This window comes from Coregonus clupeaformis, chromosome 30, assembly GCF_020615455.1.
Source record: "Coregonus clupeaformis isolate EN_2021a chromosome 30, ASM2061545v1, whole genome shotgun sequence".
NCBI lineage: Eukaryota > Metazoa > Chordata > Actinopteri > Salmoniformes > Salmonidae > Coregonus > Coregonus clupeaformis.
Window position 1 is genome coordinate 21,548,673 of NC_059221.1, and position 14,752 is coordinate 21,563,424.

The 14,752-nt window shown below is 46.7% G+C and overlaps 1 protein-coding gene across 2 annotated transcripts in view; it reads right to left on the minus strand.

Annotated features, from left to right (window-relative positions):
• The window catches only part of LOC121545650 (calmodulin-binding transcription activator 1-like), a 454,137-nt gene that overhangs the window by 5,633 nt on the left and 433,752 nt on the right, over positions 1 to 14,752 (minus strand). For both annotated transcript variants that reach the window (XM_041856375.2, XM_045209483.1), the window contains 12 exons: positions 11,658 to 11,821; positions 11,217 to 11,413; positions 10,920 to 10,998; positions 10,389 to 10,734; positions 9,776 to 10,263; positions 7,297 to 7,475; positions 6,781 to 7,015; positions 5,826 to 5,897; positions 5,568 to 5,588; positions 4,996 to 5,195; positions 3,675 to 3,749; positions 2,739 to 2,769 (listed from right to left, as the gene is read on the minus strand). In XM_041856375.2, the coding sequence (XP_041712309.2) occupies positions 2,739 to 2,769; positions 3,675 to 3,749; positions 4,996 to 5,195; positions 5,568 to 5,588; positions 5,826 to 5,897; positions 6,781 to 7,015; positions 7,297 to 7,475; positions 9,776 to 10,263; positions 10,389 to 10,734; positions 10,920 to 10,998; positions 11,217 to 11,413; positions 11,658 to 11,821 (2,087 nt within the window). The remainder of the gene's footprint in view (positions 1 to 2,738; positions 2,770 to 3,674; positions 3,750 to 4,995; positions 5,196 to 5,567; positions 5,589 to 5,825; positions 5,898 to 6,780; positions 7,016 to 7,296; positions 7,476 to 9,775; positions 10,264 to 10,388; positions 10,735 to 10,919; positions 10,999 to 11,216; positions 11,414 to 11,657; positions 11,822 to 14,752) is intronic.

Here is a 14,752-nt window from a genome sequence, read left to right on the forward strand (position 1 = left end):
AGCTCTCACTGGATGGTGATTAACTCTAATGTCTCAAACCATTCCCTCCATAGAGGACACCATTCCCTCGAGAGAGGTCAAGAGACATGGAGATTGACACAGCCCTCTTCAATGGGCGCTTGTGCTGGTCTGGAAAGAAAACACTGATAAAACAGACAACTATCAACATTGATAAAGCTTTATTTGTATTAGATCTCATTCAGTCTAAATGATTATGTTGAATCACTAAGGCTTACAGCTCATTGAAACCATTCCTTCAATACTCAATATTCTAATAGGTCAACATTGAAACTTGAAAATGATTCTTAAAGCAGTTTGATTTACTTTTAAACTCTTGAGAATATAATGTGAATGAATTAAGGTCTCTTGATAATTTAACTCTCCCCAAAACAAATCTCAAGAGAGGAAACAGTCCCTTGACAATTCCACCAAATATTTGTTGGGCTGAAAGAGACCATCAAGGCAGGCAGAGGTTTACTAATTGGTTTGTATTTGGAATATTGCTATGCACTAAATAAATGACTTTATTACTCAAGAATTGTGTTTAAATTAGTTTAATCAGTGGACTGTATTATTGTGTCTATCACTAAATGATGAACTACTAACACAATTTAAAATGTAACGCATCAATTTGCGAAAGAGGAGAAAATGTAATAGATATATGTAGACAAAAATATCCTATCCAAACTTGTATTGTGTTTGTATTGTATTATGTATTGGGAAGTGACATTACCATGGCATTACATTTGTGGACCATGTCCAAACTGAGCCAGAGCCAAACTGATGGCTCAGTAAACACCACACCTAATCAGTGAATGGATAGTGACACACAGAAGAACCCCAGCATGTCCAATGGACTCAGCAGATCTGACTCTAAGTCATTAGCCAATTACTGTTCCATATCATAATCAATCTACCTATTGGCCTGTGGTACTTGTACTACTGACCACAGGAAACCTGGGACGGGTGTATTTCCTCTGCCTGGCTGTACTTTCTTTACGGCTTCTGAGAAAAGTATTCTCCTCATATGCATTTAGGGTGAGTGGACAATGAGTGGATAGAACCAACCACATTTTTACCATCAAGGACCAGTTTTTACCACTGAGGACCAGTTTGGAAACAAGTGTTCTAATTTATATGTTTAAGTGCTATCCTCTAGGAATACATTGTACATATTGTTGTTCATGTTTTAAAACCCAAATAAATGTGATTAAATTCAGATCGACAATGCATTACATTTCACATGGGTTTGCACATGTGTATCAACCAAAAGTCCTTTAACTGTATCACTGAGTCTACAGAGCTCAGTGGTGAGCCCCCACCTACAGTGCTATTTATGTAGGTTGAATGATTTTCAGTGTGCTACTTCCTCTTCCTCTTTGTCTGAGATGCAGTGTTCCCCTGGGGTGTGAATCCATTACGGGTACCACTAGTGCTGTTCTAACTTCTCTGGAGGTGCATGGCGGGGACTTCCCATTGTTTGCTTGGTACTGCTAGTCTGACCTATTTGTGCTATCACAGCACTATAACCCAGATCTTAACAAACATGTATGCTACCTCACCTGCTCTCAAAGCACAGTAACCCATACCGTACAGTAAGGATTTCTCAGATACAGAGGAAGTTAAGTTATCTGGGGGATATAGCCTTATCAACCTAACTATTTGTCATATGGAGATTGTGCTGATATATTACAATTAATTGATCATACAATGAATTGATCATACAATGAATTGATTCAGACAATGAATTGATCATACAATGAATTGATCATACAATGAATTGATCATACAATGAATTGATTCATATATTCAAAATGCCCTGTTGTCTAAGAAGATGAAAAACAGTGTTTGTGAGTCATAAAGATGATGACACTGATGATAACCGTCACATGGGTATTTTTGTCAATATGCCCAAAGACTTTCCGGTGAGTAATCGGACAGACACACAGTTTCTAACCATGAGGAATTTTGTTACATTTTTCAGTGATGACGCAAGTGTCATTGAACCAGCCTTGAAATAGTGACAGATCCCAATGCAACGCCGAGAGGAGCTTGTACAAGACAGTTTCGACAGTTTGAGTGAGCAAAACCCATGGTGATCAAGCCCTCCCTCATCAGAACAGACAGTAAGACAGACAACTGTTTGGGAGAGAACATCCGGCCCATAGCATGCCTGCGGGTACATGTTGAAGAGCAAGGCCCATTGAGTCATGCAACATAGTAAACATGATAGAGAAAAACAACCTTCCGTTCTGTCAATAGCCATTTTCATAACCACACAAATAAAACAAAAAAACGATTCAACTCATTTCCAGAGGAGAGAAAGAGGTGCCTGTTAAGTGTTGCGGTGACAGTCATTCATAAGCAGTGGTTCGTTTGTTTAATAAGAGTAAAGTCTGCTCTGACTCTGAGCTTCTCAGTCAGTCCACCTGTGGCCCCAGTAGGCAGCTGTCATGCAAGCAGGCATCAAGCAACAGTGATGGACAAGGTACAGGGAGGGGGAGAGAGAGAGAGAAAGAGAGAGGGAGGGAGAGATGGATGGAGAGAAAGCGAAAGACAGAGAGAGAAAGAGAGAGAGAGAGAGAGAGAGAGAGAGAGAGAGAGAGAGAGAGTGGAGGAGGGCAAGGACTCAGGAGCTATAACTGTATTGTTAGAGAGAGAGAGAGGCAGAGACATACTGTGTAGACAGGGAGAGAGAGAGAGAGAAGCACGAACTGAGTTGCTGAGGCTGCACTCACCCGCTTGAACAGTCTATGGTCCATCAAGGGGCTTGGCATAAACAGCAAAACAATACCAGACAGCTATTAGCACAAAGTGGGCACTGTGAGGGAAGGAAGGGAGGAGAGGAGAGGTGGGGGGCCAAATACAGTGGAGGGGAGGGGCGAGGAGAGGTGGGGGGCCAAATACAGTGGAGGGGAGGAGGAGGGGCGAGGAGAGGAGAGGTGGGGGCCAAGTACAGTGGAGGGGAGGAGGGGGGCGAGGAGAGGAGAGGTGGGGGGCCAAATACAGTGGAGGGGAGGAGGGGGGGCGAGGAGAGGAGAGGTGGGGGGCCAAATACAGTGGAGGGGAGGAGGGGGGGCGAGGAGAGGAGAGGTGGGGGGCCAAATACAGTGGAGGGGAAGAGGAGGGGCGAGGAGAGGAAAGGTGGCGGGCCAAATACAGTGGAGGGGAGGAGGGGGGCAAGGAGAGGAGAGGTGGGGGGCCAAATACAGTGGAGGGGAAGAGGGGGGCGAGGAGAGGAGAGGTGGGGGGCCAAATACAGTGGAGGGGAAGAGGAGGGGCGAGGAGAGGTGGGGGGCCAAATACAGTGGAGGGGAGGAGGGGGTGCGAGGAGAGGAGAGGTGGGGGGCCAAATCCAGTGGAGGGGGGCGAGGAGAGGAGAGGTGGGGGTCCAAATACAGTGGAGGGGAAGAGGGGGGTGTCTGAAGTGTTGTATATAACCCACCCACACCTTTTTATCAACCCCCAAATAAATAAAAAAGACAAATGAAAACAGAGAACTTTCCCTCTCATCTGTGCAGACTCATTCTAGCCATCTACGGTGTAGTAAACCATTCATATATCTTGCAAATCCCTACACTGAAAGAAGGCATTTATTTGGTAGTATGTGTGTGTGTGAATATAACAAACGTATCTGGAAACCCATATGAGTTAGTGTTGTGGGCGGGGCTTACCTGTGGCGGCAGCGGCGTAGAAACCTCATGATCTTCCTGGCAGCCTGATCCTGCCTCTTAGTGAGCAGACTACTTCTACAAGACAAGAGGGAACACTGGCTTTTGAAAGGGTCCACAATATTCAAAAGATACTGTGGATGTGTGGAGCTAGTGTAGTTTTACAGTGCTTGTGCACTTTTTCAACCATGCCTTTAAGCTTTACTTTGGAGATTCTGTATAGCATGGATACTGTCCTCTCCAGTACTCAGAAGCCTTAGTGTCTTCATCAATATAAAAACATATTTACAGAACTTGTATGTTCAAAATCTAAATCAATTATGCATGAACACTGAAGGACACTATGATCCTGGAGACTGCAAATGGTACTGCGGTCGTTTGTCCCTTACAAATTGATTTCCCCAAATGAAGTCTGCAAGGTTAAAGCGGCAGTCAGCGGTTGCCTTCTCCCCGCTCCTGTTTCATAAATAAATCTGAGGGATGGGGCTGGAGAAATGTACCACTCTCTAATTCATAGACAGAGCTATGGGTACAAGGACTGACCATCCATGGTATCAAAATACTTTTGAGGGTATATAGTTTGTTTAAATGTACTTTGTTTCCAAATATTGGAGTAAAACAAGCTTATATTTTGGGTTCTGATGGGGTGCGACAGTTGAACTAAGCTCATGAGGCATTTATAAGTTATATTCTTCAAGAATCAATGGGTACATATAATTCATTTATAAGTCCCTAAACAGATGTAACAACTGCAGACTGCTACTAACTATCCTGGAATGAGGCCCAGCCTCCTGTATGTGTCAGTGTGTGTTACTGCGTAGCTACCTGAGTTTATGCTGCTGTATGTTCGTGTGTGCGTTATTTAAGCAATAAGGCACGAGGGTGTGTGGTATATGGCCAATATACCACAGCTAAGGGCTGTTCTTAGCAAGACGCAACACAGAGTGCCTGGATACAGGCCTTAGCCATGGTATATTGGCCATATACCACAAACCCTGAGGTGCCTTATTGCTATTATAAACTGGTTACCAACGTAAAAATAAATATTTTGTCATACCCGCAGTATACGGTCTGATATACCACGGCTGTCAGCAAATCAGCATTCAGGGCTCGAACCACCCAGTTTATAATGTGTATTTAACTACCTGAGTTTGTGCTGCTGTGTTTCAATGTGAGTGTGTGCTACTGTGTGTGTGTGTGTGTGTGTGTGTGTGTGTGTGTGTGTGTGTGTGTGTGTGTGTGTGTGTGTGTTGCTGTGTGTGTTTAGCTACCTACGTTTGTGTTGCTGTGTATGTGTCAGTGTGTGTGTTGTGTGTATACATACCTGAGTTTGTGTTGCACCAGTGCGGTGGCGGCTCCTCTGCGGTGGGGCCTGAGCCTGCCAAACTCCTTGTAGCCGCGGTAGTATTGCTGGATCAGCACGGCCGCCCGCCTGCTCTGCTGGAACTTCTTTTGCTCATGGTAGCTGCGGAACTTACTCTGGATAAGAATGGCGGCCTGCGTCATCTTCTTATAAAGTGCATACTGCCACAGAGAGGACCAGAGAGAGGAGGGGATACAGGATCAGGAACAGGGGGTTGGGAAGACACAAACAATGGCCTCCAATGCACACATCTATTGTCTGATTCACACTATATGGCCAAATCAAGTCAAGCCAAACTGGGCTGCCCTGGTTACGCATTTACTGTAGTTGCTGGAACCGTGCTGGAAAATAAAATAGACTAGCCAGTATGGTGAAGGTCGGCCCTAGACTGTGAATCAGGCACAAGACTATATTACTGGACTTAGGAAAGGTGCTGATGTAGATTATGAGTATCAATATAACCAAGTCAAGTGTGACAATCAAGTGAACTTAGGTTGCATTGTAAGCAATCTGAGACAGTGAAAATGTGTTACCTTCAAAGCTATCCATGTAAGCTTGTAAACAAAGAAAAGGTGAGATTGTGAATCACGAAGAGGCATGAACAAGGATCAGCCTGCGGCTAGAAAAACGAACTAAACTGAATAAAGTTAAACGCTTTCTAAAAGTCCCTAATAAATGTATTGCAATCAGTCCTACATCTATCCATTATCTGTAAGGTAATGTAATATGTACAAGCATCCAACTATTGAATCTCCATGTGTGTTGTAAGGGGCTAACTGTGCCCAGCTTACCTGTTTGTACTTCTTGTAACAACGTTGGATGACGGCCGCAGCTACTTCCTGTTGATCTCTGAATGGGCGTCCCTGTGAGAGAGTAGGAGAAGTCAGAGGTCAGAAGTCAGAGTATAGGAAGTGGCGTAGTCTACTATAGAGCGCCACTGCTCTATGAGGTCTCTTCCTGGGCCCAGGGCCCTGGTTGTCTGGAGGACAGAGGGAGGACCTGGGGTTGAGGAGGCTGGGGGAGAGGCTCCATCCTGGGCTGGGAGAGGAGAGAGGTAGATGGTGGTGCCAGCCCAGAGTTCTTCTCCTACCCAGTCTCAGCTGGCAGAGGGGTAGAACAGATGACAGTGAACGACAGCGAACAGTTTGAGACGTGGAAACTCATTAAAGCTAGCCATGGGGGGGAGGTAGCAAGGTGAGGCGTGGGGGGGAGGCTGGGCAGGGTATGTGGAGCTGGTTAAGGACAGGCAGCAGCGGGCTCCCCACACATAATTTAAAGAGTAAGAGAGAGAGGGACAGAGAAAGAAAGGGAGAGAGCGCTTATAGGGAGCAGTGCAGTCGTTCCTTAAAGCAAGGCCATGCTCTGCTCAAAGCAATCCTTTCCCATGCTGAAACCACAGGGACCACAGAGTTTGAGTGTCTTAGTGAGACAGATACAGAGAGAGAAAGATGGGATAACATATGAGTGTTAATTAACATAATCCATTGATGATTACTGGGTGAGGGTCCTCACAGCATAGATAGTGTCTTGTGCACTCAGCACACTTCGACACAGACCAGGACGTAGTTTTGTTCATATAGCAACCTTTCCAGATTCAAGGGACCCATTAATAACGTCACATTTCACCTGATAAAATTAAGGTCAACACCACATCAACATAGAGTGCCAGTCCTAATAAAGTTGCTGTGAAAATAATTCTACAGCAGGTATGATACTGTGTGTGGTACCTCATCCCCGGGCCTGTACCTTGTACTTGCGGAAGGCAGTTTGGACCAGACGGGCGGCCTCGTACAGCTCCCTCTGCTCGGGGTCGGACAGGGTGAGCTGGGCCAAGTCTCTCTCCACCTTGCTGTTGGAGGCCTGGAGGAACTCGCTCCAGTCGGCCGGGGAGGGCCTCTCCATGGGCCCCTCCCTCAGGGGAGAACCCTGTGGGCTGTGGCTGGGGTTGGAGGACGGAGTGAGAGGCTCACTGTACAGAGATCTGGAGGAAGAGAGAGAGGGAGGGGCAGGGGGATGGAGGTGACAGTTTAAAAAGTAGTCAGATAAGCATTGTTGTCAGAAATTGAGTACCAATACACAACTGCTATGCCAAGCACAGGAAATCTTCTGCAAAACATTTAGGGTCAGTTTCCCAGATCAGAATTAAGCCTACAGATTCTCCATTGAGCATTCTTTTTAGACCAGGTATAGACATAATCTGGGTACAGAAAACCAGACCTAGATCACATTCAGTCCAGATTGCGGCTCTTCTGTGTTGCTCACCGTAGATGTATAATGCTGGGCAGCTGCTCCACGTCTCCAAGGTAACTGGCCAACCAGCTCATGGTGTTGCTGACCCCAGTACTGTCCAGGGGCACTCCGTCCAGGGCCACAAAGTTCTCCCTCTTGATCCTCTCTGGGGTCGCCTCAATGATGTGCTCTGCCAGAGTCATCATGTTCACCTGCAGGGGGTGAATCACCCAGGATTGAGTATACTGTAGATCACACAATTAGCACATTTGTACCTTATTGTCTGTCTGTTTATTTCATTGATTTACAATGACGTGCTTTTTGGTTCCCGTGCATCATAATGTTGCAGGAAGGATGCATCATTACATCCCCATTTTCATCTTAGATATTTCCACATTATGAATTTTCAAGTTTAGAATGATTTCTAAGAAACAATGAACATTAAATATGACAATGATCGTGATCATGACAATGACTATGAAGATGATGATTGTTAATGTTGTGCTTCCCTCCTCTGCCCCTCATCTCCCAGGCTCAGTCTCAGCCTCAGTAGCAGTGTGACTGTGATGGATGGCAGAGTGCTCCCTTGGCTGTGACAGCCGATCAATGGATGGAGTTTATTATGTGGTGATGGAGGTCCACACACTGCCAGGGATGCCTAGGATCCCTCTGTGTGTGTGTGTGTGTGTGTGTGTGTGTGTGTGTGTGTTGACTTCACACGTCAGGGGATCCAGTGGCAAGGCCCAACAGAGCTGCCAGCGGTCAATCTCAATCTTCTTGTCATGTTTATTCACTGGCAGTCCAGCTCTATAGACGTGAGGTCGATACTATGACGTGCTATGGATATTGTTGTCTGGTAAACAAGTGTGAGTGTACGTGCAATGAGCAGGCCGATGGACAGGGTTGGCAGTGCAGTGAGTGGTAAACAGTAGAGTCACTGTCTTGAGTAAAGAGATGGTAAAAAGTAACTAAACTCAGCAAAAATAGAAACGTCCTCTCACTGTCAACTGCGTTTATTTTCAGCAAACTTAACGTGTAAATATTTGTATGAACATAGCAAGATTCAACAACTGAGACATAAACTGAACAAGTTCCACAGACATGTGACTAACAGAAATTGAATAATGTGTCCCTGAACAAAGAGGGGGGGGGATCAAAATCAAAAGTAACTTCAGTATCTGGTGTGGCCACCAGTTGCATTAAGTACTGCAGTGCATCTCATCCTCATGGACTGCACCAGATTTGCCAGTTCTTGCTGTGAGATGTTACCCCACTCTTCCACCAAGGCACCTGCAAGTTCCCCTTACATTTCTGGGGGGAATGGCCCTAGCCCTCACCCTCCGATCAAACAGGTCCCAGACTTGCTCAATGGGATTGAGATCCGGGCTCTTCGCTGGCCATGGCAGAACACTGACATTCCTGTCTTGCAGGAAATCACGCACAGAACGAGCAGTATGGCTGGTGGCAATGTCATGCTGGAGGCTCATGTCAGGATGAGCCTGCAGGAAGGGTACCACATGAGGGAGGAGGATGTCTTCCCTGTAACGCAAAGCGTTGAGATTACCTGCAATGACAACAAACTCAGTCCGATGATGCTGTGACACACCGCCCCAGACCATGACGGACCCTCCACCTCCAAATTGATCCCGCTCCAGAGTACAGGCCTCAGTGTAACGCTCATTCCTTTGACGATAAATGCGAATCCGACCATCACCCCTGGTGAGACAAAACCGTGACTCATCAGTGAAGAGCACTTTTTGCCAGTCCTGTCTGGTCCAGCGACGGTGGGTTTATGCCCATAGGCGACGTTGTTGCCGGTGATGTCTGTTGAGGACCTGCCTTACAACAGGCCTACAAGCCCTCAGTCCAGCCTCTCTCAGCCTATTGCGGACAGTCTGAGCACTGATGGAGGGATTGTACGTTCCTGGTGTAACTCGAGCAGTTGTTGTTACCATCCTGTACCTGTCCCGCAGGTGTGATGTTCAGATGTACCGATCCTGTGCAGGTGTTGTTACACGTGGTCTGCCACTTCGAGGACGGACAGCTGATCGTCCTGTCTCCCTGTAGCGCTGTCTTAGGTGTCACAGTACGGACATTGCAATTTCTTGCCCTGGCCACATCTGCAGTCCTCATGCCTCCTTGCAGCATGCCTAAGGCACGTTCACGCAGATGAGCAGGGACCCTGGGCAGCTTTCTTTTGGTGTTTTTCAGAGTCAGTAGAAAGACCTCTTTAGTGTCCTAAGTTTTCATAACTGTGACCTTAATTGCCTACCATCTGTAAGCTGTTAGTGTCTTAGCGACCGTTCCACAGGTGCATGTTCATTAATTATTTATGGTTAATTGAACAAGCATGGGAAACAGTGTTTAAACTCTTTACAATGAAGATCTGTGAAGTTATTTGGATTTTTACGAATTATCTTTGAAAGACAGGGTCCTGAAAAAGGGACGTTTCTTTTTTTGCTGAGTTTATCTCCAGTAAAGAGACAGTAGAGAGTAGGGTGAGTTAACTGACCTGCAGGTCGTTCATCTGCGTCATACAGTCCTGGTTCTCCAGATCTTCTCTGTAGGACAGCAGCTCAGTGTCCACCATCTCTCTCTCAGCCATCACCAGCATGTTCCCCATCTGTTCCCTCTGTCTCAGCCTGCTAGCCAGCTTCTCCTTGCCCAGGCTGCTGCCCCCAGAGCCCCCCGAGCCCTTCCTGCCTGAGCCCCCGCTGGAGAAACTCTCTCTGGAGCGCCACTTGGCTCCCCCGGCTTCTCCAGCACTTCCCCCACCGGAGAGGCTCTTGTCTGGGCTGAGGCCCTCATGGGACAGGCTCTTAGGGCTGAAGGACAGCTTGTGTAGCTGCTGCTGCTCCAGGCTCAGTGGGACAGACATGGCCTTGTCGGGCCGGGCCTGGAACATCTCTGGGTTGGGCTTGTGTTTCTTGGCCAGGGGCAGGTCTCGCTGGCACTCACTGCTGTAGTAGCTGGAGGGCTCGGATCGCGGCCTTCTCAAGTCTGCAGAAGGGATATAAGATACTATTTTAGAGACATTTAAGCAAGCAATATTTACAAAACGTTTTTGTCTAAAGCTCTTTTCCATCGTTCCTTTCCCCCACTCCTGTCCTCCAGTCTGCTCTGACCTGGGTTGAGATTGCTTGAGGTGGTCGTGGCCGTGGTGGCACCTCCTTTCTTCCCGCCGGGCGTCTTCACGCCGTCGCTGGCCCATGTGACCATCCAGCTGTCTGAGGTGGGTGCGTCGTGGGGGGTGGGGGAGAAGGACATGCGTGTGGTGGGGGGCAGGGGTGCAGGGGGCTGCTGTTCCTCTCTCTGCAGCTGCTCCAGACACTCGGCCAGCTTGGTGTGGCCGCGGGAGCGGGCGATGGACAGGGGCAGGCGTCCCAGGGAGTCAGGGATGGCCAGGGCCCGTCGGTCCCATTTATACAGTACCACTGCCGCTTCCAGGTGACCCAGGGCACACGCCCACATCTGGAGAAAAAACAGCAGGGGCACAGGTCACAGGTCAGAGGAAAGATGCTAGCATGCCTGTGGTAACTTTACTTTCTTGGAAAAGTTTCTTACAATTTAATTATTTATGAAAGTCTACAGGGATTGAAAGGCTTTACGGAAGACTCCTGCAGTGGTTTCATGAGATACAGTTCTCTATATCTTACCAGAGGGGTGCAGGAGAAGTGGTCCACATTGAGGGGGTCCACCTCCAACTCCAGGTCAATGCTGTCTGCATGCTTGGTGCTGTTGTGGGATAGAACAGAACACTGTACTCCCAGACTGAACTACCTATTGCTAAAACACAACATTATCTACATAGATTAATACTTTATTGACAACTTTTTAACACAATCATTCCTGGTCCTAAATTAGTTCCATAATAGATATGTACATGTCCCAAGGTCTCTCTGTATATTACTTTTATAAACAGACAATCAGAGGTCTCTGAGGTTCTCACTCACCGCCACTTGATAAGTGTCTGGATGAGGGTGGCGTAGCCCTGCCCTGCGGCCAGGTGGAGCAGGGTCATGCCCCTGAAGGTCTTGGAGTGGATCAGGTGTTTGGACTTGGCCCAGCAGGCCCGGTTCATCATCTTCTCACACACCACCACCACACGGCTCTCAAAGCTGCTGCCCGCCTGACCCTGCCCTGTCACACACTGACAACACACACAAACACAACAAAGGTTACTTTCAACTACAACACCAACACTTTACAACACTTAACAACACTTGACTTCTCAAACAGAAACATACAGTACGTTTTTTCCATGTAATCCTCCATAAACCAAATATCTACTAAGTACATACAATATCAAATACATTTCCATATCACTGAATACATCACAAAGCCATTGCTTCATCAATTAAAAAGTGCATTTCCTATAGTATGATGTACTTTACCTGTGTCTGGCTGTTGTTACCACCACCTCCTCCTCCACCTACTCCTGCTCCTCCTCCTGCCCCTGCACCTCCTCCACTGCTCTGCTGGTGATGGGAGGCCATCTCTGCCATCCGTCTCTCCATCTGCTCCAGGCGCTCCAGGATGGACATTCTGAACTGGTTATCTGCAGCACAGAGACATATAACACACATCAGCATCCATAGACTTCCAGTATGGTCATCTGTGACACCCAGTTAGTACCATAGTGACATATGGTACCTCTAAATCAGAAGGTATCTGCAACACAGACATCTAGACACGTCTTATATTGTCAGAACACCAGTGAACCCCAGATACTGTAGTCATATGAAGGCATATGGAAGGTATCTGCAACGGGCAGATGCATACACACACGTCAGCAAACCAGTGACAAGGTTAGTGCTATAGTGTAGGGGTATGTATATAAAGCCTTCACATAAGCCCAACATGACATAATGGGACTGTCTAACCACACATTATAAACTGGGTGGTTCGAGCCCTGAATGCTGATTGGCTGACAGCCGTGGTATATCAGATTGTATACCACGGGTATGACAAAACATGTATTTTTACTGCTCTAATTACGTTGGTAACCAGTTTATAATAGCAATAAGGCACCTCGGGGGTTTGTGATATATGGCCAATATACCATGGCTAAGGACTGTGTCCAGGCACTCCGCATTGCGCGTGCCTAAGAACAGCCCTTAGCTGTGGTATATTGGTCATATGCAACACCCCCTCGGGGCTTATTGCTTACATTTTACACCACTCATGTTCTTTCTTATGTATGAGATGCTCAATGCTCATTTCCCTTTATCTGCCGAGAAGAAATGTAATCTAACTTTAATCATTATTAATCACGAGTATGACAGCGATAACAATAACATCAATCATCACAACAATTGCCTTTACTTAAATAACCTTTAAGGCCCATCAATTGCGTGCTAATGGCTACATGCACAGTAATTCAGTAATTCATAAAAGGTTATTTTCCTCTAGTACTCTGTCATCACACAGTCATCTGGACTGGATGATTGACCAGAGAGTGGATGGAGGCTTGGTGAAAGTGTCCACCCCTGCACACACAAGCGCGCACACACACACACACACACACACACACACACACACTCACTCCTACTGATTAACTAACTCTAGTCCATTATGACCAAGGTTTATCATTCCTGCTGTGTTCTGCCCCTCTTGGCCACAGAACACTACCTTTGGCTTATATGGTAGGAGGGGCTGAGAGCCACTGTACAAAATCACTCAACAAGCGCTTGTCCATAGTCCTTGAGAAAGAAAGCTTTTCATAGACAGACAGATGGAGACTATTAGGCTGTACAGTTTCTAAATGCTGCTGGCAAATAGGTTTCCAACCATGAGCAGTGTTAACCAACAGATCCACAACGTGGACTGAAAGAAATGCTCCTGGAATTACTGTTCAAAAGATAATAAATGCTGAGTAATTTAGAAGTGCTGAATGCCTTAACAATTAATTACAACCATACAGAAAATTGCATGCATACAGTATAATTTATGCTTGAAGCCACAAAAGTAAAACCAAATGATGAGGACTAATTGGAAAGAAACCTAGTCAGATGGGTAATGGTTGGAGTGAGAAGCAGGACTGCACTCACTGCACTCCATCAGTTGTGTTAGAGGTCCCTTTAATCACTCTCAAAAGCTGCAATCTGACCTGCACTTAGTGTGCTTTAGCGCACAGCGCAGACATCAAGTCCATTGCACCACCATAGAGGAGAGAACTCTATGCTCAAACACACATACTCACGCACGCACACACACACACAGACAGACACACACACACACACACGCACACACACACACACGCACAGACCGATGTGCACAGATTGTGGGATGGGATGGGTACAGTGAGCCCACTGCAGTAGGAAAGGCAGGCATGGAAGGAGTGTGGAACACTGCATTAGCGTTCCTCATTTAGCCACAGTGAGGCTGTTTCTGTGGCAACCTGCTGCCGAGCAGTAACTAAGCGACAGGAACATGCCTGTGTGTGTATGGTTCCTTCCTCCCCGCGGCATTGGCTTACTGATGAATGGGAAGAGGAAGACTTGGAGCACAAGTAGAAAACGGGGAAGAAAATCCCACAATGGAAAAAATACATACATACATACATACATACAGTGGGGAGAACAAGTATTTGATACACTGCCGATTTTGCAGGTTTTCCTACTTACAAAGCATGTAGAGGTCTGTAATTTTTATCATAGGTACACTTCAACTGTGAGAGACAGAATCTAAAACAAAAATCCAGAAAATCACATTGGATGATTTTTAAGTAATTAATTTGCATTTTATTGCATGACATAAGTATTTGATACATCAGAAAAGCATAACTTAATATTTGGTACAGAAACCTTTGTTTGCAATTACAGAGATCATACGTTTCCTGTAGGTCTTGACCAGGTTTGCACACACTGCAGCAGGGATTTTGGCCCACTCCTCCATACAGACCTTCTCCAGATCCTTCAGGTTTCGGGGCTGTCGCTGGGCAATACAGACTTTCAGCTCCCTCCAAATATGTTTTATTGGGTTCAGGTCTGGAGACTGGCTAGGCCACTCCAGGACCTTGAGATGCTTCTTACGGAGCCACTCCTTAGTTGCCCTGGCTGTGTGTTTCGGGTCGTTGTCATGCTGGAAGACCCAGCCACGACCCATCTTCAATGCTCTTACTGAGGGAAGGAGGTTGTTGGCCAAGATCTCGCGATACATGGCACCATCCATCCTCCCCTCAATACGGTGCAGTCGTCCTGTCCCCTTTGCAGAAAAGCATCCCCAAATAATGATGTTTCCACCTCCATGCTTCACGGTTGGGATGGTGTTCTTGGGGTTGTACTCATCCTTCTTCTTCCAAACACGGCGAGTGGAGTTTAGACCAAAAAGCTATATGTTTGTCTCATCAGACCACATGACCTTCTCCCATTCCTCCTCTGGATCATCCAGATGGTCATTGGCAAACTTCAGACGGGCCTGGACATGCGCTGGCTTGAGCAGGGGGACCTTGCGTGCGCTGCAGGATTTTAATCCATGACGGCGTAGT